Source organism: Rhopalosiphum padi, chromosome 3 (genome assembly GCF_020882245.1).
Source record: "Rhopalosiphum padi isolate XX-2018 chromosome 3, ASM2088224v1, whole genome shotgun sequence".
Taxonomy (NCBI): domain Eukaryota; kingdom Metazoa; phylum Arthropoda; class Insecta; order Hemiptera; family Aphididae; genus Rhopalosiphum; species Rhopalosiphum padi.
The window spans coordinates 70,927,256-70,954,254 of record NC_083599.1 but is presented as its reverse complement, the minus strand read 5'-3'; the positions used below and the strand labels follow the sequence as shown (position 1 = coordinate 70,954,254).

The 26,999-nt window shown below is 38.2% G+C and overlaps 1 protein-coding gene across 3 annotated transcripts in view; it reads right to left on the bottom strand.

The window, feature by feature from the left end:
* LOC132923745 (scavenger receptor class B member 1) overlaps positions 1–26,328 on the bottom strand; it is a 29,431-nt gene extending 3,103 nt beyond the window's left edge. Inside the window, exons 1-9 of one of the 3 annotated variants that reach the window (XM_060987703.1) lie at positions 25,666–26,328; positions 5,138–5,229; positions 4,033–4,211; positions 3,745–3,886; positions 3,433–3,639; positions 1,705–1,934; positions 1,169–1,416; positions 967–1,088; positions 761–886 (exon numbers count right to left, since the gene is read on the bottom strand). In XM_060987703.1, coding sequence (XP_060843686.1) covers positions 761–886; positions 967–1,088; positions 1,169–1,416; positions 1,705–1,934; positions 3,433–3,639; positions 3,745–3,886; positions 4,033–4,211; positions 5,138–5,229; positions 25,666–25,726 — 1,407 coding nt within the window. In that variant the 5' untranslated portion in view covers positions 25,727–26,328. Of the gene's footprint in view, positions 1–760; positions 887–966; positions 1,089–1,168; positions 1,417–1,704; positions 1,935–3,432; positions 3,640–3,744; positions 3,887–4,032; positions 4,212–5,137; positions 5,230–15,792; positions 16,312–25,665 lie in introns of those variants that run through there. The other 2 variants (XM_060987700.1, XM_060987702.1) reach the window with 2 other exon arrangements.
* Between the last annotated feature and the right edge of the window lie 671 nt (positions 26,329–26,999).

Here is a 26,999-nt window from a genome sequence, read left to right as displayed (position 1 = left end):
GTGGTGTGCATTACATTATGTAAAAGTCAAGTTTATCTAGTTAATTTTTTTTTATTATTATTAAATTTGGTTTTATGAAAAACGTTTCCGTGTAAAAACTCAGAAAACATACTTAAGTTTATTTTCTCAAGTCTGATTCATTTCTTTCAATTTTATTGGGCACCGAAGTGTCATATACTCATATTTTTTTGTTGTGTAAAAATCGTTTAAAAAATCTTTCAAGCTACAGTTATAGTTAAGAAACTAAATTTCTGCACTATACAAAAGACAGTATTTATTCTTACGTAATATTTTCACTTTTTTAATATTATTAATTATTACAAAAATAGTTATTACTTGATTTTTCAAACCAAAATAACTTTATTTTGTTTTAATTATAAATGGCAGCACACAAAAAAAAATTGTATTTCTCAACTTATTATAACTGAGTATAGCTCGAGTGGTTCTTTTTCACGAGAAGCTGTTTATTATGTATTTTATCTCATAATTACGCAACGACTAAGTATGTAGGTACTGCTGACAATTGATTACTTTTAACATATAAGATATTAAATTTAATTACTGAATAAGTATTAACATAAATTTAATGTTTTGATTTATTCTAATATAATATCATTGCCTATATCAAAATTATGTGAGTTGACAAATTTTTGGGATGACTGTACTGATGTAATATTGTATGGACATTTAAATACATTGGCAAAAATAGTGACCGATACCCTGAATACTCTATACATGTATCTTAATTCACAATACATACCTCTTCGAACCACATAATCGGGAACACGATGTCGGGAAATGTGGCAACTTGTTTGATATCTACTACTTGGCTCACGGCCAGATTAATTTGCACACGGGCTCTGGCACGCATAGCCACTCCCATTTCCTGTACAAACGAATATTGCAAATTATTACTGTTGGTGATTTAAATCATACGAATATCATAATATAATATAATGGACTTACAGGTTGCACATCTATGTAAAACTCGTGGCGTTCAGCGTCTGGCTCGTCCATGCCAAGGACAGCTTCTCTGAGTCGTGGATCACCCATGTAAAAGTGAGGGAAAGACAACAACACCGGAGAGTCTGCAAACAAATATAGCGTTTATATGAGCGCGGTTAACTCATGAAGATTTCCATGCGCATGCGTAGATAGAGTGACTCACCGTATTGACACAGGCTCACGTTGAACGTGCCGTGAGGTGCGCACTGTGGAGAATTCATTTTTGTCGACACCATAGGCATTGCTGTGGTTGAACTGCTGGTACCAGAGGTACTGTTGCCACTGGGACTGTTCAGTGAAGGGCAGTAGCAACTATTCTCAGGCTCGTGGTCGGGGTCAGCGAACGCTCGATGGTCAGGACCGAATCGGTAGGCTTTCACTCCTCCCTTAGCTTCAACTTGCTTCTTGAACCTGTACGGAAGAAAAATCAAGATTTTTCATTAATATATTAAAGTCGTATTAATTAACACCAAAACGCGCTTTTAGTAACCACCTAATTTGGAGAAAAAAATTAGTAAAAATAATATATCTAGTAAAGCTAATATTTCTTAATATGTGTAGAAACATCGCGATTACTATAAGTTTCATAAATCACTAAATACGAAATATTATTTTAATTTGAATCATCCGAAGTTAGCATGACTGATAGAATTACAATAATATATATATATTATATTAGTGGTATGGTATGGCACTCACACTAGGGGCAGTTTCCGGCACATGTCCTTATCGAAGACGTGTAGAATTGTGTCTGGTTGGATCCTTGGAGGGAAAAGGGAACCGTCGCTTCCGCCGGACATACGATTGCACGAATCGGTGGTCCAGTGTGGCAGATGTGTGCGTCCATTGAACTTGTCTAGAGCGGCAAAGAGCCGGATATCTGTGGCCCCAGTGAACACAGTCATATTATCACGAGAAGTTCCGTTTTTCTGTTTTCAGAGAAAGTCAAACAGGAGAACCCAACATAACATGCAAAGAAAAATAACACGTTTTGATTAGTTCAATGTATAGCACACAAACAAATTGTATTATGAATAACAATGCAGTGATGGCAGTGATTGCGTACAATATATATATATTTCAAAACGACAAACAAAAACAGACAAATGGTGAATAGTGCGCAGCGGTTGCAAAAAAAAAAAATTGTAAAACCAACAGTGCAGTGTGGACTGCAATGAGTCTTTGTCGGCGGGTGGGTGGGTGGAGTAAAACCAACAGTGGACTGAAAACGGCAAGAGATCACGTGTGTCTGCAGGTTGGTGGTCAAACTGCCAGCACGTGACACGGCTGCGGTGCACGTGGTTTTGATAAAATTTTTTGGTCCTGACCGGCCGTCCCATTAGTGACATCCTAGTAATCTTGGTTGGATGCACCACCTGGTACCCGCGCTCTGGCTGTAGGTTGAAGTCCTTAGAAATCGGAACCCTCTGGATGGCAGTTGACCACTTACTCCCACCAAGTATAATGCTGGTACCGGCTGACAGGATTCCGTCTAGCAGTGGACCGTCCGCGGATAGCAGTCGGTCCAGACGCAGATATCCCAACAGTTCGGGCAGTGTCGTCACGTCATATTGGTCAACGATATACTGGAGCTATTGTGGTATACACACGACGTAGTGTAATGTACATGTTTATCATCATTACGAATTTCAAGGGCGGAGAAGTGATAAAGGTAAAATATGTGCTCGGTAAAATACATTTCAGTAATAGGAGCACTCGGAATTAAAAATTATAATAATATCACGTTAATTGGTACAATAAAATAAAACATATGAACTTGCTGTTACATTTTTAAAAAAAGTAATTGGGTTACTTATGTCAAATTTATTTTAATCTACTTTACAATACTACCCAACACTATGCATATCACATATATTATTAAAGTAATCAAATATAGTAAAAATTGCGCTTGCTACAATTTCCAATTAATCTTTTCCGTACTCCCGTTACAAACATAGTAAAAAAATTTAATAAAGAACAATAGTTCTTTTTCCACAGTTTCATAAAATATTTTACTCGATGAGTACACGTATTTAAACCGTATATGCTATGTAAGGGGGTGGGGTAATGACTAATTAATACATCATTTTAAATCATATAAATCTACATAATAATTTCTAAGAAAAAATGTACAGACATAATATTTTAAAATTTAATAACTCGATTGAAATAATAAGTATTTCACGGGGATATATTTAGGCAATTTGAATACATTGTTTTAAATGCATGTTAACCAATATGCTTTTAACAACATTTGGAACCAGTCTCACGTTAATACTGCTTTTTGATTTTGTATACTGTTGTATGTTGAACAATCTTAACTTACTAAGATTACAATTTAAATCCACAGAATAAATTTAAAACGGTTACATGGAGGAAAATTAATATTTTAAAATCAAAACTACAAAAATTATTGTATATACTGACCCCATACAGTAGACCAAACTCTTCGTACGGCAACTTCTGTTCCTTGGGCACCACATCCTTGGCCAGTTTCAACAGCGGGTCTTCGTAACCCCACAACAGCTGACCGACGCTCACCTCGACGAACGGTTTCACCTTCAAGATATCCATAATACTGGCCATGGCCAGTCTCAAGAATCGGGCAGCGTGTTTGCTCTGTGACGTGGCTGACTGTAATAATAATATACCGTTTATAATATTTCTAACTCATATTATGAAGCAAGTCTTTATGGAATCAGTAAAACTGCAAATATATAACGTAGGTATATAACTCACCAACATCGGAATATTCGGTACTACAACTATATCGTCTTCGGAACCTACGCTCTGTTCGGGGTCAAACCTGTAAACCTTTTGCTGGTTGTACGTGAGCGTGCCGTTGTCATGGAATGTCAGGTTGACTTTTTCCCATGTTTCCCTGCAAGGGTAGATATCAGTTAAAGGTTAGTCGTTAGTATGAAATGAGACAAAAATGTTGAACAAATATACAACCATACTACAAAGACTATGTCCACACAGTATAATATATATTATTTTTTATGACATTATACTATTTATACTCACACGTAGACGAACGGACCCAATTCATCCAAGACCGGCTTCTCGCGTACCTCACCTGGCGCGACCACATTCAAAAACTCGTCAGCATTAGTGACATTGTATATGTACACTTTTAACAAAGGTCGTACAGGCGGTTTACGCCACATCTCGAACGTCTGAGAACCGGGCCGTAGAGTGATTTGCTATAAACGACACGTGATCGATATGAGTCATAATAGTTTTATTTTTCAAAGAATTATGTAATAAAAAGTTATTTATAGTGACGTGTCTCTTCCTACAAATTATAATGTATACGCCTTAAGTACTTCATGACTCGTAAGAATTAGATAACTTTATAGTATAGGAAGTATAAAAATTCTAGGTTTTAGCTGTAGTTCATACAAATACGATTTTTTTAGTAAATAGGATACTATATATAGAATTACCTATCAATTTTAATTTATCTAAATTGTGATATTAATTATTAATTAAGTTTATGGCTGGTAAAAGAGTACTAAAATTTAAATATATCGCCTCAATGCCCTATAATTCAAATAGTTTAAGATTTAAACCGATATTTCCAATTTTCGGACTCTTATTAAATTTTCAAATAATCTAAATTAATATGACTGCACATTTTATAAAATAATAATAATCTAATCAACGAGTATCTATGTAAACAATACGCAACATTCATTCATCTTAAGTGTATTTGTTAGGTTGTACACAACATTTAATAAATTACTAAAATTTAATTTATCAACTATTATGGGTCATTTAAATCATATTCAAGTAACCATTAGATTACTATTTATTCATTAAATGTTTAGTGATTATTTATGCAACTCGGCAATAGAATATTGAATATATATTTATTAAATATATTAAAACCTAATTAATAATCTATACTCTATATACTACACATCTGCAGACTTAGTTAAACGACATTGTACAGAACAGTGTTCCTGTTTAAATTTCTAGTGCACAGAACAATTATTATTATCATAGTTTAAGTTACTTTCAATTATTTAGTTAACTACCTCTCCCTCCCTATTTTTTGGCCGTAAGACAATTTGACGGAAATTATGTTTTTGGTACAATATGTATGAATAATTATTAAGATACTCACGTCATCGATAACCAGTTCAACTGCTGCCGTGAAAAATGCCACCACTAGTAAGCCGCCGACTAATAGTGCTACGGCTATGGCAAGTACGACCCCTGAAAATATAAACAATTATTAATTTATAAAATAACATTGATTTTCTAAGGGAATTTATATATATTATCTACAAAGGTTAGGAAAGTATAAAACACGGTATATACAAATTAAAGAAGCGCTGCAAAATTTGTTTTAAATTGATAGCTATTACACAAAAATAATAATATTCCTTTCTTAAACCAGTTCACACAGCACACACACACACACACATATAAATATTAGGTACGTATAAATAAGCTTAATAATATGCGCCGGGAACGCGGAACGAAAGTGGATTCTAACCGTTAAGGTAGTTTATATAAGTTGTAATGAAGAAACCAGCCACCGAGTCCTTGCCGTGGCACGTAGATGTCACGAGCGCGGAAGCGGAAGTGTCGGCGGCCAGGTTACTTGCCTGCCAACCATTCATAATATACGAATTGAGGGATTGTACAATAACGCACGACGACATAGGTATATTGTTTGTTATTATACATACGCAAAGCGTGTGCTTTTTTACGGCGCTCAGCATTGAATCACCATCGACGGAAATATGGATTTCAGATGATTTCCCATGATGACCTTTTCCCACAATAATCGGTCGAGCTGAGTCATTTCCGCCGTCCCCGAATTATTACTATCACGCGGTATAACTATACGTATAGTCATCGTCATCCGAGTGCTGACAGTTCTGGTTTGGCGGGAAAATATGACGCGAAACCCGAAATGATTATAGTTAACATATAACGAATTATTTTATAGCATATTATTATCCACATTTTATAAACAGCGTCGGTGATGCTTAAATTATAATAATATATTATATTCAACGATCGCATATTCACATCTACGGTGCTATATGATTATAATGATTTTTTTTTTATAATAACATTATTACCATCACGATAACGGCCTTATAATAATAACAATTTTTTTCATCGCGATAACACAATAATTATGCGTATCTACCGCAAGTCGATTGAAAATGAAAGTTACTTTTCTATTAATTTCAAGTGTAATGATTTTTCAAGTATTAATATTATGATGAATAGGTAGAACAGACACATAAACGAATATCAAAAAAATATAACAATTATAGGTAATATATGTACCTTATTATGAATCCATACATTTACGCTCACAATTCCTTTATTAGGTTTACTTTAAAATAAAAAATAAGGTTCAACAATTGCCGAGAACATGCATATTATTTACATTGATAATGTACAAAAAGTTTATTTTTTTACTAGAATTCCCTTACTGTTGTACCCTCATAACAAGTTAACTGCCTTGAATATCATATTTGAATCTTGGGTTTGATGTAACATGATGATAAGTGAATATTATTTTTTATACACAAGGTTAATTTTAAATGTTAATTTAAATAATAGTAAGGCAGTCAACTTGTTGCAATTCTATAGTTTCTGATCGATGTGAGCTCTATAAGGTTAAGTATATTATATAGATCTAAAACCGCAAAGAGTACCTACACAAAAATGTTACAAATTTATTTGATCACATATTATAATCAAAAATGATTTATAAATATTATTGTGAACATCGTAATTGCATCTTGAGTGGTTAAAGGGACAGATAAATAAGTTTGTTAAGTTGTCATAAGCTTAAGCCAAAAAAGCAATTAAATCGAGCTGTCAAAACATGTTTCCGTCGATGGTGACTTGTAATAGAATAGTAATTTATTTTATTTTTATAGAGGTAATCTTAATTTATGTTTTGCTAGAGGCTTTTTATCACATATAAAAATATGTACATATTATTTTAATTTATAATTAAAAATGGTGATAATTATGTTTAAAACATAAACTAAAAGAACATAAACAGAATAACTCGCAAACAAAAACAACCTTAGCCGAAAAAAAAATAACAGATTAAATTCTATTCTTTTCGACAAATTAAACAATTTTAATCTACTCAAGTCACGACCGATGAAATGTGTAACACGTGTTTTTTAAACAAATTTCATAATAAAATAAAAACGTAAATAAAATAAACTACCACCGTGGTGTAGATTTCTTTGAAAAATGACGTATCAACAATCAACATGTACAATAACAATATTATAGGTACTCGTATTTCAGTGTACGTCGGAAATTGCCTATGTAAAATCCCTTAAGAATCGTAGTTACACTGTTTCGTCCGTAATACATCCACCTTAATATTGTTCACGGTCGGTTTTGCGAGCCATGCAAGGACGATGCGCCGAGTTTTATTTCGGCGTTCACAATTAGGGAAATTAGCAGTTCGTTAAAAATTGAACTCGATTTGGACATGTGTTGTAGTACTACACGCATAATATTATAAATGTATATGACAGATATTATTTCATATTATAAGTATATACTTTCTGATTATAACGAGCGTGAAGCAAACCAGTTGTTATATATTAAAACTGTACTGCCGATAATGATATACCTACGTATTATATTATGGAAATAGAAAAGTATCTATCACATCGTTAGCCAAATCGTCTATATATATATATTTATATAGAAGTATAAACGCCATTCGTATTCAATGTTTGTATGGGTACAAACCACGCATACCTATAACCAAACCGTAAAAACAAATTACTCGCAGGTCCGTACACGCGCGAATAAGGAGTTATCTAGCGACTCGTTATAACCACGTTTTTGTGCATTTGGACGTGAGCGAGGGGGTCCTCCCTACGATTCATCGAGTTCAATCCGAATACTGTTTGCGCTAACGACCATGATATGCGACATAACGCATTCGAGTTGAAAATATATGCACTACAACATTACGACCATCTCGCGATGAATAAATACGTCCACTTAATATTATAATATTAATATGCTACGTATTTTGGACGTGCAGTACTCGTCCTCGGACCTGATTGTATAATATACACACACACAATCGAGGCAGTCGTCGTGCGTTTATACGGTCGTAAATAGTCGTGTAAACCGCACCGACCTGCCGTATAATTATTGATATTAATTTATGATGATGATGATGATGATGATAATATAATAATATGCGATATCTGCCGAGGACATCGCGGACGTCTGCGGTCGCCGCGCATACCTATAATACCTGCAGTATATGTTATACCATTAGTTCGCCTGACGTCCTTCTCCGCGAAAACTAGTATAACAGTGCCTAGTTATATTATTGTTATTATATTATTGCGAGTGCCAGAACGACGGCGATGACATTCCGGTTTTCTTTTTTTTCCCCGTACCGCGTAATATGTATCATTATTCATTTTTAATATAATGTCATTATATTATTATTATTATTATTATTATTATGTACATAAGCGGTAGAAATACGCTTTCCAATATGGTCATAATTTTTTTCACTCGTTCGGTGAGTAGTGTTCACCTCCAAAAAATAAAAAAAAAATATGAACACTGCCGAAAAACAAACAAACAAAACGACGATTTTCCGCCGGTTTTTTCGCGCTTCCGTCGCTTTACCGGCGTAAAAGGCCATCACATAACACCGTCGCGTGACAGTCAGAGGTCGACCGCGTTTTTATTATCGTCGAAATTTTTTTCCACCCGCCACGTTTCGTTCCACCGAGGAAGGAGTGTGCAGTAATGAAAATAAAATCGGAAATACGACAAAAAATTGTCGCCCAACCTTCCGCTTTGCATACGGAATATTATACGAAATACCGGCAATGTTATTATTATTATAAACGAACAATGACTGTATACGCCACATACTTGCAAGTTGCAGCAATACAACAATTATACGCGATTATTATATTATATTATTATGTTCTACTGTGTATTGTACACACGCGCGCTATAAGTCGACATTTCCGATCACGCACCGTATCGTCGTAATACATTTATCATTACGTACGGCGATGAGATCGGATTATGGTTTTTGTGTCATCAGCGCGCGGTGTCCGTGACCGATATGAAACGGCGCGGGCTAGTTGTCATGATGAAAACCAAAAAAAAATATGCAATAGCAAAAATATGCCGCTGAGGCTCGACGTATGATGTAATGATTGTGTTATGTTATGATTACAACGCGAACGGGGGCCAACCGCGACTCAAGTAAAAATATATATAGTTTTCGTTATCCAGCGAGGCGGCGCTGACCGTCATTTTGCCACGGAACATTTATAGAAGTGGTCTATGACCCAAGAATTAAAAGATTTTGTATAGTGATTTTTCAGAAAGAATTTTAGCATAATGGTTATTCAAATATTTAGTTGAAAAAATTTCAATATCTACTTATTCGTAAGCAATCTATATCAAATTATTCACGACGTAGAACCTTGATAATTGATGAATATTTGTTTGTTACTTATTAATTTAGTATATTATCCTTAAATTCAATCAAAACTTAATAGAATTATAGTTTATGTTTATGTAGGAATTATGACTTTCTAAGTAATTTTTTTCAAGTACCTAATCAAATTTTATGATAAATCAAAGAATTAGGTACAAGTATTATACATTATGAACGTTTTGCGTTTCCTAATAAACACATAGAGCCTTTTCTTTGGTCATGTATATGTATAGCGGCTGACATAGCTGATAGCCGATAGGTACGTGATAAAATTAAAATGAATTCAACCGAAAATATAAGAAAATTGTTGCCACTGTTGAGTGTAATTAATAACTATACTAATTAACTACTTACATTATACGCAGTAAATAATAGTTATCTATAATAATAAACTTAAAAGTTAAGACTTATTAATGATTTTCTGATCTTTTTCCATACCTACTAAAAAAAATATCAAAACCCATTTCGTAGGTTGTATAACAGATAATTAAAATGCATCGTCTTAAGGACCTAAGGTCTTAGGTGTTCTACTTAAATTAAACGTAATTAATTGTATTGGCCGTGATGTGTGTATATATTCGTTAGAAAAGCATAATAATATTATTATTGAACTTTTTCTATGAAACTTACAATTTGATTATATTTTGTCTTGATTTTTTTTTTTTTTTAAACATATTTTGAAAACAATATTTTGAGCGCCACTGATTATTTATTTACAATATTATTATATACGTCACAAATACCGTTGAATGTGTGAGCGGAACAACGTTTTACTCTACACGATATTGCAGTGACGCGCGCGTGGGAAATCCACATGGACGGGGCCAATAACCGGTCGACTTCCGCGATGTGAAAAAATGTTATCGCACAACGTAATATACGTAAAAATATCTACGTTGATAAGTACGCCGGTGGCTGTATTAACGTCACATACTAACTGGTTACGATATATTATATGTATATATCATATATATGCTGTGCGTCCCACGTGGTTTGTCCTCGTCAATAATTTTTTTTTAATGCTCTTTTCCCGAGGTGCTAAAAACAGAAAACATTTTTCTGATTTCTTAAAAACATTAGAGCTCAAACTTCGGATTCCAATAATCGGCGGATAGTATTGGAAAGCCGGAAAGGTATGTATTTCAAGTTTAGAGAATATAGTGCCAACGCCTATATAATAATGCTGAGTGCTAAGTATACGGCGAATGAGTGTATAACATGACGGTATATTTGTACGAGCACCGGTGACGTTGTTGAGACACCCTGTGCATACAATATTTATTGTCATTTTAACCTACATTATCATACACGGGGACGACATATTATCGTACACACGTAGTAAGTATACAATAATAGTCATTTGAGATACCTATATACAGGTGATTCCTACGTACCTTTACCTATATACCGTTCGTCGACTAACATATATATATTATACTCGTATATGTAATATACGCAATGCGTGTGCGGTTTGACCCGGCCCGACCGGAGACCGTGCGAATCGTCCTCGCGCCACAGTCTTAAGAATACTATAAAATTTCTATATATTATTCAGTTCGCGTACCTACACCATAATATACATACATATTATATGCTACAACTCACAAATGTACTTATATATATATATATATATATCGTATACTGTGGCACGACGCGTAGGAACGGCTGGAGATTATATTATTATTGTTATTACTGAGATACGGTGGGTCATACATTATAGTGAGTGTACGTATAATACACGAGTACCGTTACGCCGCCAACAATATTCATAGGTATACATAGGTGCAATCGAACCGCGAGCGCCGCGCTGCGTTCCTTAATCGTCGACTTCGCGGTGTACACGGGTACACCTAACCTATAATACTGGTGTTTCGATGATCGCAAGGATTTGATGAAAATCTCGTACACGCTAACGCGTATCGCATATAATTATTTTGATTATATATTGAAGATGGCGTGATCGTGTCGACGAGTGTTTTGCTATTTTTTTTTGTTATTGTTGTTACTCGAAGTATAGACACGCAACGCTAATATTTTGTTCCGCAGTCGTACGTCGACCCGTAGAAGATTATGGCTACCTAATGTTTATTTAATTTTTTCGCGTTCTCTCGAGTGGGTATTTAATATCAATTTTTTTCCTTCTTCGCGAAAGCTTTCGTCGAAATCGGTCGTGACGCAGTTTTGCGCTTTGCCGAGACAGAACTCTGTAATTAACAGAATATAATATTATTATCGTCGAGATAAAACCAGAGAGGGAGGGAGACTATCGTCGATACTATATAATAATAATATAATATAAACCGATACTGTCGGTCGGGCTTACACGCAGCCGCCACCGCGGTCTTTGCATAACGTCGACCGATAGAGGTGACAGAGGCCAAGCGACACGGTCCTTCGTCCTGGCTGCGACCGACAGTTTTCTCTTGCGGGCACACGCCAGCGCTGTCGCATACATTACATATTATTATTGTAACGGCGTTGTATACGCGCGCGCGTAGTCGTTATGTTCGCGACAACGAACGTCCGTTGTTGATATAATATAACGTTTGGGTCCAATAGCAACGGCATTAAAGCATCGTTGTACGCGTTTCTGCGGTAGGTGTTGTAGTAACGCTATATAATATTCAAATGATTAATGCTCGAAATGTAATTAAGACCGGCGTCACCTCAGCTCATTAAATTATTCTGATCTCGAAACGGTCCGATTACTGCGCGCAATATATATTATGAGTGCGTCAGGGCGAGACTAGACGTCTCGATTGTCTCGGACTAACCGGCATAATAATTGACGGTCTCGAAAAAAAGAAATTGAAAAATAAAGCGTATAGACTATAGGCACACACAGTATTTAAAAATCAGACTAAATAATAAGTCTTATATTGTGCTCATCTGGACCTTATACGACGTCTTTACACGACCACTATCGGTCACAAACGATAATCTTTTTTTTTCTGTACGATTGCTTTAACGCTTGGTCGGCACTTAGTTTAAACCGGGAAAGATGAGACATCTATATAATTATACTATTATAAATATTATAATACATTACATAATTGCACAGAACGTATATTGTATAGGTACCGAATGTCAAATTTGACTTCTTCGCGTTCACAAAAATCACATAATATTCTGACCTTATTCGTATTCTACACCACGCCATCACTAGCCAGATTCGAATAGGTGTATCACGAGATACGCCTTTATTACCAGAGCCACCGCTTATTATGCTTATAAGTATAAACATACAGAAATAGTGATACCATATTTAAACAAATAGTATACTCGCGAGTACGTGCCGCGCCACAGTTACACATATTATTATATTAACCGCAATCGTGTATCCGATGCGAACTGTTACGATTCATTCATCGGTGTATTGAACTTGAACGATTTCAATTTCTCTGTTAATTCAATTATAAATAGGTACTTTCAAATACCATAAAATAAAAATAAAACGTTAACATCCGTGACACGGTTGTTTTCCCTGTTCGGCCTATAGGAAATATTACGAGTATAATAATATATGTATACGCGCCGCCGTCGTCTCATCGCCCATCGGTGTACGATTAATGCGAATCGAACAATTTTTTTTCTTTCGATCAGCGCAAAACAATAAAAACAAATTGGTCACTCGTCGGTCTACTCGGATGTGTACAACATAATATTATATACCTATAGACGCGAGCGCAACACGGAGAAAACATAATAATATTTCATGCCACGCGAACGATGGGAAAATAAGTACAGATGGTATTTGGTATTATATAGAGATGGCGGCATTGACCGCGATGTCTTGCAAAATTATTCGGACGACCGACTCATAAACATGTTTGTCTTAAGAGTACGTTATACCCGCAGGCGTTGTCTCTGTCCTACTAATGTAGATCAACATCAAATTTTCGTTCAGCAAAACACATTTTGTGATGCCTTTTATCAAATTTAAAGGTAAAAATATTATCTAAAAAATGTGATACGTTTTTATCGATATCGTCATTTTTAAGTGAGTTATTAAAGCTGTGTAAAATATTACAAAACTTTAAAACACTCGTACCACTCGCTTTAAACTTGAAATATCAATAAAAGCACACGAGAGATGGATAACACCGTTACCTTTAAGTTTGATAATAGTCGAATCGACTGATGTTAAAGCTGAAAGCATAAAATCGATTTAAATCCGCCGTGTTTTACGTCCGTAAGACGGAGTCAACGCGTCCGGGTAAACTTAAAACATTATGTTAAAACCTGGCGAGTCGAACAAACGTCGTTATTTGTGTATAAGTAGGTATACACGACATTCGAATGGAATATTATAATAATATAATATTATTATACAGCGATAATGCGTGTGTAGGCGCGTGTGCGCGCACGTACGGAGAAATTTAAATATCTTATTATTATAGGAGAAAATCGAAACGAAACCGAACACTGAGACGGTGGCACGCGCCCCAAGGACGCCGTCGCCCGTTCGACCGTGTCGCGCGCTACACGCCAATTAACCCGCCGCCGCCGCCGCCGCTGTGATACATTTTCATAACGGTCGGTGTTGTACTACACCACAACACAGTTGTTGTCGTTGCGCGCGGAAATCTGCGGTGCGGGGGCGCGCGCGTGTGGGGTGGCGGGTTGCGCAGTGGCCACTACTGTATGGTATAATATTAATGTCGTTACATCGGCGATCGCGGGCGCGTGACGGCTCGCGTGGAAAATCGGTTTCGTAACGATGCGACGGCCGGTCGCGGGTGTGATATTATTTATAACGATAACAATGCGGGTAACAGTAGAATAGAATAATACGACGTATAATATTTCGTACGCGCGCAATATTTTTATTGTGATCGATTCGGAGGCGGATCGATTTCCCGGAACCGCCCGCGGCGTGTTATCACGATAATGAGTTACGATCGATCGTACGTGAGGCGTATTTCGTAATCGACACGTCGTCATAAGCGCGGTCGGGGGGGGGATTTTTTTAGCGTTTCGGCAACCCCGAAGTATATCGGCGTTTGCGTCGTGTCGTGTGTCGACCCCGTGATGTTTTGCCCGGACCTTTAAAACGAAAGTACACACATATTATATTTTGGTAATAAGACCGTAACCGTCGATTTTCACCTATTCGCCGGTAACGGATATATGAACGGTGCGAATCGTGACGTGTATGCCATGTACGCTGTACGAGGGCGCAAGTGTGTCGGTCGTTGTATAATATTATTCTTATAAAAATTGAAATATTGAGTTCAATTCGAATTTCATCGTTATCCCTCGAGAGCACGTTGCACCCACACGCGACGTGTTTTCTTCGTATCGTACATAACAAAGACAATTTTCGTTAGGTAGAAGCATAGAACCGTTTTTACGTCGTTAGCTTTAGTGCAGTATTAGAGCGAATTGGCCTATTATCAAACTTAAAAACATTTTTTGCTACCTGTCTACCTCTCTCGTCGACATAGTACGATATTTTGATTGTTAAACGTTTTATGAACATGCAGAACACTGCGATCTTTACCGGATTAATTATTTAACGACGTCAAACACACCTAGTTAGCTAGAAGAGGTGGTTGTGAGAAGGGTAGGCATTTAGTTAGCAGAACAGTTATGTTTAAAACGTTAAAACTTATGATAATTTATTACTTGTGAAACAATAAAACAAATTAATACGGCTTATACTGCTATTACAAAAGTTTACCAAGACTGTGGGAGTGGCTATGTACTCGCGGTGACGTGGCTGTGACAATGTCTTCGTCGAGCAATAGTCTTATGTATATGGGGTCTTTACTGCTGACTATTTAGTCATTCCAGAACTGTGACTACCTTCTGGTTAAAGCATCGAGCACTATTCATAAAAGTCTTATAACTGCTGTATAGTGGCTTGATGTTAATAATAATATGCCTATTATGGAAATCTACGTGGTGTCCCGCGGTAAATTACAATACTCGGCGTAAAACGGAAAAAACATGTTATTGCAATGTTACCCTTTAACCTCTTTATTTTTTGGAATGTATATCTTACTTGCATGTACACCGTATGCTAATTTACTGGAATAATGTACTATACTATTGGGGGTTTACAACATATATAATAAAAATTAAAATATATTGTTATAAAACCGATGAGAAATAACAAACCAAGTTCTTACACCTTTACATTTCATCGTAGGTCAGTCCTGTCTAATACTAACACGCTAACAACGCAAAAACGGTTCCATACTGGAAGCCAACACGTCGCTGGTGCGGGTGTATGCCGATCAGTATTTTTTAAAAATACTCTCTTCCGGTATCTACATCCGACGTACCTATATTTGCGTAGACGTTCAAAAATGTAAACGATTTATGCGAAATTCGACCTGCGGGTTGCTTACTGGGATCCCGTTGGGCCTGCACAAACGTAATCCGCGAACGGCCCACGACGGTGACCGCCGCTCTGCCGAGTATGAACAACAGGTTTTTCTTGCGGGACCGCACGCGACGACGGTTCGGCGACGGCGACGACGTCCAGCGCGACCGCCGACGGACAGGGCCGCTCCCCGTCCACGGGTGCGCCGAAGTCGTCGCGTCGCTGGCCCGTCGCCGCTGTACGCGCCGGCGCATCTTCTGCTCGGCGCGGGCGGCCGGCGGCCAAGGCATACAGAAATCGGAGCGCACCGCGGAGGAGCCGGTGGACGAGGTGTCGCCGTCGCTGCCACTTTTCACGTCCAGCTTCGGGCCGCCCGTCGCGGTCGTCGACATCGCGCGAAACGAAAAACGCAACGACAACGCGGTAACGATGTGTAACGATAAAAACGTGTGGTGCGTGCGCGCGCGCGCAGATGATGAGATATCGTGTGCGACCGTCTCGCCGTTGTGCCGTCACTGCGCGACTGAGCCTTTGCGGGCGCGCGCCGCGGCGACTGCGGACGGGACGTGCGCTAGTAACACTTACGGGTTTTCCCGGGACCGTCACGTCACGGTATACTCAGGCTCGGGCGGCATTACGACGAATTCGTATGCCGAGACACATATTCGTCTAATGTCACGATGTTAATGTATTCATGTGATTCCGTCGCAACGACGACAACAGCGATCGTAACAATGTATAATATAACACGTATAGTGTAATATATAATATTCGTGGGTCACCCACCCCACGGCGGTACGTGTGCGCACTCACGACATTAAGTCTCCGCGCTGTGTACAGATTTACGAATATGTATATATATATAGGTTTTGGGAAAAAAAGAAAAAAGAAAACAAGACTCGCTCGTTTTTTACCGGTCCGTTTTTTGTGATGTCTTTACCTGTCGTGTGCACATATATATATATATATATTATGTATAGTATAATATAGTAGTAAGTAGTAGGTATATACGTTGCATTGGTTTTTGGTTTTGAAATATCAACATCGCTTGTAAAATCGAAATCTGCAGCAGTATTTACCTACTGTATAATTATCATAAGAGAGTACACACGGTATGATAATATATTATTATAATTTATAACACAAAACGGTGATTGATGGACATTTTTATTTTATCATTATTATCATTATTATTATTTTTTTTTTTTTTTGAAAGAACGCGCAACAATTTATTTATATTGGACTGAGAAATGATTTGTGAATTCTGAAAATTGGCGAGGGACACACTTTACTACGCGCGTTAAGATCTATATCCATAAACTATTTACAATAACCTATTATGTTCTAGAAAATAAAATTGTTGATGTATCTCTCGTTAGTGGAAATTACCGTTCATTGACGTAACTTCAGTAACTATACATGGTTAGGTCTAAATTATAGGGTCACTACAAAATGTTCGTTCGAGGCGACAAGGATGCTGCGAGTCTTCACGTAGATAATTAAAAGCCGAGTTCTCGACTCGAAATTAGAGAATCCGAATATTTGTGGGATGACCGACACATATTTCACGTAAGTACCGGAATGGAACGGTTTTTCGAAAACGTACCTAACATAAATTATATCGAACACCCTGTATCCGTTATAACACCATATATATATACAATGTCACACGTGCACATCAGCGCAGTAGTAATACTATAGGTATGCACGTCGGCCGTAAAACAATACCGGTCGACATTTTTACAATAACGGTAAGTACGTATATTTATTATTATTATTATTATACATATTGTATTAACACGGAGATAATATGCAGACGACTACGACGTTATCGTGTCGACGGAGTACCTATGGAACATTTTACGGCGATCGCGCGCGCGGCACTGCAGCACAGCGTGCGCTCACCTTAAAACGTTAACTGTTATATCTACGCGTTTCGCGGTCGAAAAAAAAAATCGCGAGTTCCTATCTATAATAATTTACAGTATTATGTATATACACTCACGCACGCACACGCACACACACACGAGATCATGCGCTAATATACTCGTATTTTTAAATTATAATATACGGTCGTGCGTGTGCGGCACGTCAAAAGGCGTAATATAATATGATAATATACGATAATCTCTCAATTAACGACGACGGCTGCGACGGGCGAAGATTCGACTGGTGACCGTGGCCGTGGCACCGCTGAGACATTGTTCGCGGGACACCGACGACGTTAATAATAATATAATGTCGCATATTATAATAATATGTAATATTATATAGTACGTGTATTATAATATTATAATACATGATATATATATATATAAATATGAATTATATTGTACGTGTATAGGCAGATTTAAATATATTATTGTGTTGAACAGTGTTTTACACGGGTACCCGCGGCGAGGGTTGTGCGTGCGGTGACTAATATTGTTGTGTTACAGCAGCAGCAGCGTCAATATAATAATGTGTAATCACGATCATTAACGCGTCGAGTTTGCCTCTATGCATATATTATATATATGTGTATATATTACATTTTTATTATGATTTAAAGTCGGAACAATGAGAGAGGCACGCGCTATTGTGCACGACCTACCCGTGACACGGGGTTGACTATAAGTTCGATTATTTTTGTTTTTAATATTATTTTAAACGTTCGACTAGCGTTTCCGACTAAACTCCGAACGCGTGATATGTTTGATATTGTAACGACGACAATACTAATAAATTGTAAGTTTTGCCGTTATTTTGCCAGTTTAAAGATACACGCGTCGCCATTTCTACGAGAAATGCTCGTTATCACACTTCGTCGTTATACATAGGCTACGATAATAGTATTGTACGATACGAATATTATCCTTTGAATTGACATACACACGAGAGGAAATCTGTATTACGTTCACGACTGTGCACCATTAGTATACTTATACCTAACTATACTATTGTCTTATTTTCCGTTTATCTATTGTCATCCGTGATATAAAATGTTTTGTTTCGTTCAGTGGGTTTTTTTTTCTAGTCATTTGATTGTTCGTAGTGGTTTTTGTTATAATGAATAAAGAATTCCCAAAATTGTCGTTCTGTAGAAAATGTGATATTTCGCAAATTAACTATACTGATAAGAAACACTGTTTATATGTTTACTGTTTAGTCATTTAGCATACTAATGTGTATGCAATGTTAATGGTATTCATTATTTAATCTTTTGGTCGGTACGTTTTATTTTCTTAATTATTACTGTACCTTTATACCTGCAGCTATACTACTTTATACCGATTTCGCGTCGGTTTAAATAAATACATTTTTATTCCACACTGCTTAGTAATTTACACTCGTAAACATTCTGAATCGAAATTCGTAGCGTGCGAGAAATAACTCAACAAAAACCTGTAACTACGTAAGTGGTACCAAATAGAAAGTATCGAACTAGTTGCGCGTGCATGAGGATATAACAATTTATACATATACTATGAAATGCGACGTAATAAGTCGGATATATTGTAGGTAGGTACTGTAATTAGTATAATTGCGGATAGTTAAACTCTTTGTTAAATTGAAAATAGGCGTTTATTGCAGGTATATAGTGTGACTTGGAATGCAACATCATGTCGATTCAGTCGAAACCGCATATCAGCACACTAGTTCTATGTGTAAGCAATAACTAATAAATATTATGTATTTCTGTAAATTTGTAACATGGTGTTCTATGGGTTTGTTAGGTATTAATGTATTATAAATTAAAACATGATGAACACAAATTATACTTAAGTCACTGGGTTTTGAGAATTCAAAACAGCGTACACACAATATATATATATAATACATTTATTGCTTTTAATATGTTTTGCTATGCTTTTATTGTTAAAAAAAAACTATAAAACAATCTGCTACAGTATGTGCAGATTATATATGACAACTTTAAAACGTATACTAAATTGTAGCTTTTACCGTAAGTCTGCTGGATAACTGTATTCGATATTATGATGAATATCACTACATCACTAAAGCGACTATAAGGCATTAGATTATGGTGTTGATAAATCATCAGAATTAGTTTCTATCTATTTTGTTAAATCGTATGAAATTGTCATTTACAATGTTGAATATTATCAAGTATTTAACAAAATCGTCATAGCTATATGGTCTAGTTTTATTAAGTATACATAAGGGTATATTATAGTGTAATTTAAATGGTCGAAAAATGCATTATTTTTTTATTTTATAGTATGATATCAGTATTTGAGAAAACGGAGCGAAAGATCGAGTACTTTGTATGTCATGTCAATCCCTTTGCACCCTTGCTCATGTACATTTGCGAGCGTTAAAGTCATTGATCGTCACATCATGATATGGTGGAAATCGTAATGGGACCCGTCCCGTATGGAACAATAATGCGTGTAACCGAAAACTTCTATGCACATAACCCTATGCATATATGTATATAAATACGTTAGTGCAGTACGTATAGTCGCTTATTGTCGTTATAAAATTCTACGACAACGGCAGTGGTGCAGTTTTTGAGCAAATAAGGGTTGTACTCTCTTTTGGGTGATATGATGTTACTGAAAGTCATTATTACTAACCAGTGATCGATAAATGATAGAAAATAATATACGGTAATAACCAAACAGAAATTACAGAATGTAATTTTATTAATAGTAACTTTAAGTTTACGTAGAAACTATTGACAATATAAATACATACAAAAATGCAGTGGTATTATTTTAGTATGTAAGTATTAGGTGAAATATCAAGACGTGAGTACCTACCTACATAGATATCTTCTCTCGTCATCGTACAATTTACTACTGACGACCGTTCAAAAACGCGTTTAAAAATTGGTCACCGTATGTATAGGCACATCAAGAATTATCAGTCGGGATTATTGGAGATAGATATAATATTATGAGCATCACGACAATATTAACTAAAGGCAAACGTAGGAAGAAATGAAGGAATCGAAAATAATATCCTAACCTAATGTGTTAACACGATAACAGCCCATTAACGCGGTGGTTCACCCAAACTATTACGCACTCTCCCAGTTATAAATATTATGTTTTTACGGCGAAACCGTGTATAATAACACATAATAATATTATAATGACATTATCTATCGTCTGGTCAACGCGCATTATAAATTCCTCGTTTATTGCGGCAGAGTGTTTATACGATTTCATCCAACGAGCTCGTTAACGGACGTCAAAAAAAAAAAAAATCAACGCGTCTCGCTCACGTTTTTAGTCCGCGACAAGACATGTTTTTTTGATTTCGAACACGACAAGGTCAGCGTGGATGTCGATGTTCCTCCGACATAATATAATATTATAACTTGACACTATCGTCCAGACGTATAGGTACGATGTACATGTATTATATACACACATCACACACACGCGTGTTAAATAGACAAACTGTAAATTCCTTTGATTTCCGGCTTTGACTTGTAGTTTATACATAACGTACCTTCTTGTGAAGGTAGACGGGAGATGGTTATAATATAATATATTATTATAAAATATTGATATCAATAAGTAATAACTATAACATGTGTACAGTGTACACCGTTTGCCGTTTGGTTACGGAGTTTTATTTCTTTACCGAGGGACGGAAATCTAGTAAGCTGATGTCGGCGGACACGAAGCGAGCGAATATAGCTCTGTATAATGTCCCGGCTAACGCGGATCTTAGCAAGACGCCTCACAAATGCATTGTCTCGTCTCGAAGACAAGACGGTCGACTTTTATTTTCACGGTGTAGCGTATATTATGATAGAATGTCGGTATGGGCTATGATAAATATTTACGGCGGCGCGATGCGTCACAATATGATCATTGTGTATTATAATATGTGTTTAGTGCACGAGCGTGCCATATTTCATAAACAATTTACTGGAAATAAAAAAAATTTAACCATCGTCACTCGTCGACTCATTACTAATGACACAACTAGGTGTGTTGATATTATATAGATTATATATTATTACTTTACTACGTATGTTGTGTTTTTGATTCCATTTTACAAATACAATATAATAATAATATAGTGTACGTTCTAGACGAAATCCAACAGACCTACAGTCCATTAAATCATACAAAAACACAATCGTACGTTCATGATTTATTACACTAAACTGCTGAACTGATGACGACCGCTGATAGAGTCTAATACAACTTTTGATAGATATTTTTTCTTTTGCTACAATAAATAAATATTATTACTCAAGATATTTTATTATATTTTCGTCTTTATTTATATGTCATATAAAGACACATATTTTGGGAAAACATTTCATTTAATAAAAAAAAAAATGCCACGCCAACTTACCTCGTGCAAGTCGATCTTTTAATAATACACTCATCGATAATGTCTCTCACCGACCTTTTCCAAACAAAAGCAGCGCATTCACAATTAACGATACTAAAGGCTACATTTTTTTATACTCGATCTTAATATTATTAATGTTATCTGTAGTGTAGATTCTATACAATCATTATCTATATTCATGGCTGTCGACCGGTATGTTTATATATATCATATAGGTGCATAGGTGCGGCCGTTTCACTCGTTTCGTGCACAGAGTTCGTGGGATTGCGGTTTTTTCGTTTACGGCATTAAATCGTTGTCGACTCACGGTGCGGATAACGTCGAACGCCGCGGCGGCTGCAGATAAGGCACGCGCGCGGGAAGTGCATCGGCGGAAGTGCGTCGTTTCTACCGTGACGAAACGGCGAGCCGCGGGACGCGAAGTGACGTGGACGGGACGATAAAATATATATTTTACGCGATTAGGTTGAAAAACTGTCGATAATAAGAAGAAAAAAAGTTTATAAAAACCGATGGCGAGCAGACGTGAAAACCGAAAACGAGAACGTTTGTACAGTCGTTTTATATAGTCGTAGTACGACGACGACGACGTTGTTATTGTTATTGCGAACGTTTCGGACGAATTTCGATTTTCGCGCACGAACGACAAATGGAAAACATCATTACGGCGACGGCGTCGAGGTCGTATCCGCCGCCGCCGAGTCTATAACATGGGTGCATTCGCCGGTCGGGAAAAAAGTAAACAATATTACGTTATTTACACGTTATTGCGTCCCGGCGGCGGTGGCGGCGGTGGCGACGACTTACATTAAATAATATAATATTATTATGTTATAACGAACGATATTATTGTGGCTCTTCGACGACGCAATATTTATGACATACCGCGACACGTCTCGACAACAATCCGATAACAATAATAAAAACAACGGCGGCGGCGGCGATGACAATGCCCATACGCGTCTCGTTAAAATAAGAGCATATTAATATTATTGTGTCGCGCGTACAACGGCGGCGGCGGCCGACCTAACCGTATACGGCGCATATAACGTCATAATATACGGCGCGCGCAGTGCGGACACGCGACACGACGATACATAATATTGTCGCAGTCGTGTACGTGGCGTTTTCGTCACACGTGTGTGCGGCTGCTGCGCACACGAATCGGACGACGGAGACGTTACGACACGGCGCGCCGAGTCTTGTGACACGACGGCCGCGGATCGCCGCCGCCGCCACCGCCGGTCGAACGGACACGCGAGAGACGACGAGCGGACCGCACCGCGAGAGAAAGTGTGGCCGCGAAAGGCATCGGATAGAGAGAGAGAGAGACGGAGAGAGTGCCGGCGGTAAAAAACAGTCGTCGTCGCGAAGGTCGATGAGTAAAAAAAAAAAATTAAAGTGCTCACAGTTATAATAATAATAATAATATTATTATTATTACATTATGTAAATTTCACCTCCGTATGGTCGAAATACCGGTAGTACTGGTATAACGCGGGCGGTTCTTAGATATTTTTATATATTATTATGATATAGGTACTTATACGGTACGTGACGTCGCGTATACGCGAGTCGGTAATATTGTGTATAATATGCATTTACATATTTAATAAATACTTAATATTATTATATTATATTATATTATATTAAACATGTATTATGATGGCGGTCGTCCTCGGCGCGTTCGTCGAGCGACGGGCGTTATGTAACTTTACTTTTTCGTGTGCGAGGAGACTGCACCGAGTAGCCGGGTGGCCAGCGACCGGGGGGGGAGAGTGTCTCGGCGGAGCAGAGAAAATCGGATCCGATCGTTGTGTAGCTCGTTATTACATATTATTATATCTTTTATTACGGTTTGCTAATCAATACCGTTGTTGTTCTGCCGTCGCCGTTGTCGTTTAAAAAAATCGATCAATTGTTCAATAAGTATATTACACAGGTGTAACTATTCTCCGTATACGCTCCTCTATATCATTATATGTTATACGACCGTGTGGATTACGACAGCGAGCTGTGCGGGCGGCGGCGTCTGACGAGGATGTAGGAAAATAATAAATATAAATAATATTATATCGTTATTATATTATTGTTTTTTTTCGTCGGCACGCGATGGCGGAAAACCGCAGATGCCTTTTACGACGACGACAACGACGACAAAGGCTATACAATGTGAAATAATATCATAAATCGTGCTTATTCGTCGTCGTCATTGCCGCCGCCTACACCGAGTGCGGGTGACTGCAGCTGCAGTAATTGCATACCTACCGTGGTATAATACAAACCATGTATATGGACCACTGTTTACGTACAAGTGATGGGGTGCAGAAAAAAATTATCATAACATCATCGTCAATTTAGTCACTACGTATATACCATAACGAAGAAATCGTCCAAAAGTCCGGTCGGTTGGACGCAACCGCGATACAGTGATAACACATATTGCTATTGCAGGCGAGTGAGATGGTTCGCCGAAGCGCGACGACTGCAACTTACAGTCCTATGGCGTATCGGTCTGGCGGGCGGGTGGATGGGTGTGGACTGTAGAGATGAATATTGACGAAACCGGTTATGTTATGAACCTTCACGAATGTGTGTGTGTTTGCGTCGATCGGTTAGTCGGGAGAGAGAGAGAGAGAGAGAGAAAAAAAGAGATATGTGGCGATGTCAGTGGTGTCGCAGAGGACGGTTCAATGAGACGAACGGATGGAGAGCAAGAAATGTAGATGGACTGACAGCGACTGGGAGAGAGAGAGAGAGAGGAAAAGAAAACTACGAGCGGTGCAGGCTGGTTCTGCTCTTCGACAACGTTCCGGATCGCGTGCACTCGGACCCGCGACGACGGGTTCGTACGTGTATATACTATGTGTGTGTGTGTGTGTGTGTGTGCTTTCCGTACGATTTACGTTCGAAAAACACTTAAAACGTACGTTAAAGCACTCGCCCACCTACATGCTCAGTAGTATAATATAATAACAACTTTAACGCTACCCGACAGCCGATAACGACGATATAATAACACGCGAGCATGATAATAATATTATATTATTACGGCGATAATGCCGGAGTGGCGCGCACGCGTATGCACCGCCGCCACCGCTTTAGATTTCTCTTCGCGGGGCCGGTTGACCGTGTCGGCCGGTTCCAGCCTGCGCGGGTATCTGGCGCGTGTGCTATTATAAAACCAACTAATCCGATCGACTAACTCTATACGGTTAACTAGGTAGGTAGGTAGAGGCAAGCCGTCCGCACAGCGTCGTGGGGTATGTGTGTGTGTGTGTGTTTTGAGGGGGGTGGAGAGAGGAGAACTGGAAAATCGAAGCAAAGTCGCCACCGCCATATAATGTTCGTGGACGCAATCGCCGCGTTTACGCCGAACATCGGGAGGATGAGAAAACAACGAGAAACGATAATAGAAAATTTACCGCGATTTAATGAAATATAATAATTATAATTATAATATTTAGGTAAAATAGAATATATTATTCATATTATAAATCGTACTTACACCACTTGCGCAGGAAGCTACTGGTGAGCTTGGTGCACAGCTTGCCCTTTTTGTTGTGCATCTCGACGGCGGCGGCGGCGGTCGGTCGGCGTGTACGTGTTCGTGTGTGGCCTCGCGGGCTGCTACTGCGGGCTGGCGTGCGTGTCGGTCGACTTATCGACGAGAGTGTTCACCGCGAGAACATCAATCCTACGACGACGGTGTCGCGAGTGTTATAATTACGGCGTATGGGGCGCACCGCGAGGCGGCGGGCTTTCGGCGGACTGCGATTTACGGACGATATTACCGTTGTTGTTGTTGTTGTTGTTGTTATATTGACGATCGTGCGGCGTGCGATAGGAATAAAACGTTACGCGACGGCGGCGGTGGCGGCGCCAAAGGAGAGAGAGCTGCTGCCGTTGCGGCGCTGAAAGTGATCGGTGTACGACGAGCGCGCAGGGGAACTGCTGTGTGCAGTAGGTACGTCGCAGTCGACGGTGATGTGTGTCGGCGTTGTTGTCGCCGCGAAATGCAAAACGATTTCGATGACTTATATATCGGCAATAATAATATTATTATTATTGCGTTTGCTGTGGTCGGTCCGCGCGCTGTTCTGCGCTGCGGTATATATGGTCGGGCGGCGGGTCGCGATAACAGACTGACTGACTCGACTTGACCGACGGACTACAGCGGCGGCGGCGGCGGCGGATGGCTCTCGCGGCGCGCGCGACCTCACTCCCTCCCTCGCCAATGGCCGACGCGCTCTCACCGCCACGACCGCCGCGACCGCTCTACTCGCGCACCACAAGAATATATAATTTACAAGACGAAGACGAAGACGAAGAAGAAGAAGGTTACGTCGTCGCGGCGGCGATGTTGACACGTCGATAACGTACCAGTTACACACACACGCGCGCACACCGGTCCGGTCGTCTTCACTCGTTATAGGTCGAACGCAATGAGAAAATTATTGAGAAACGTATACTTAAGTGCCCTAGTGTATAGTCATCTATAAAACAATGTACTCTACTGTAATATTGTATATGTACATCACTTTACCGGTCATTAAGACGGTTAACGACTGAATATTTGAATGTAAAATATTTATCGTCACGAGAACACGATGGTGGACATGGTAGGTATATAATAATAGTTCGTCACAAAAGTCGCATATCTCGACGAGTATCTTGCTCGGCAAATGATGTGCGACTTTTGCGATGGCAATCGGTAGGAAAATTACAATTGATAAAAAAAGACGTCATGCAATCTAGTTTTTAAAATGTTCGAAAAAGCTATTGTTTATCTTAATTTTTTCTTTTTTCTTTAAGACCAAATTATTATAAAAACTGGCAAAT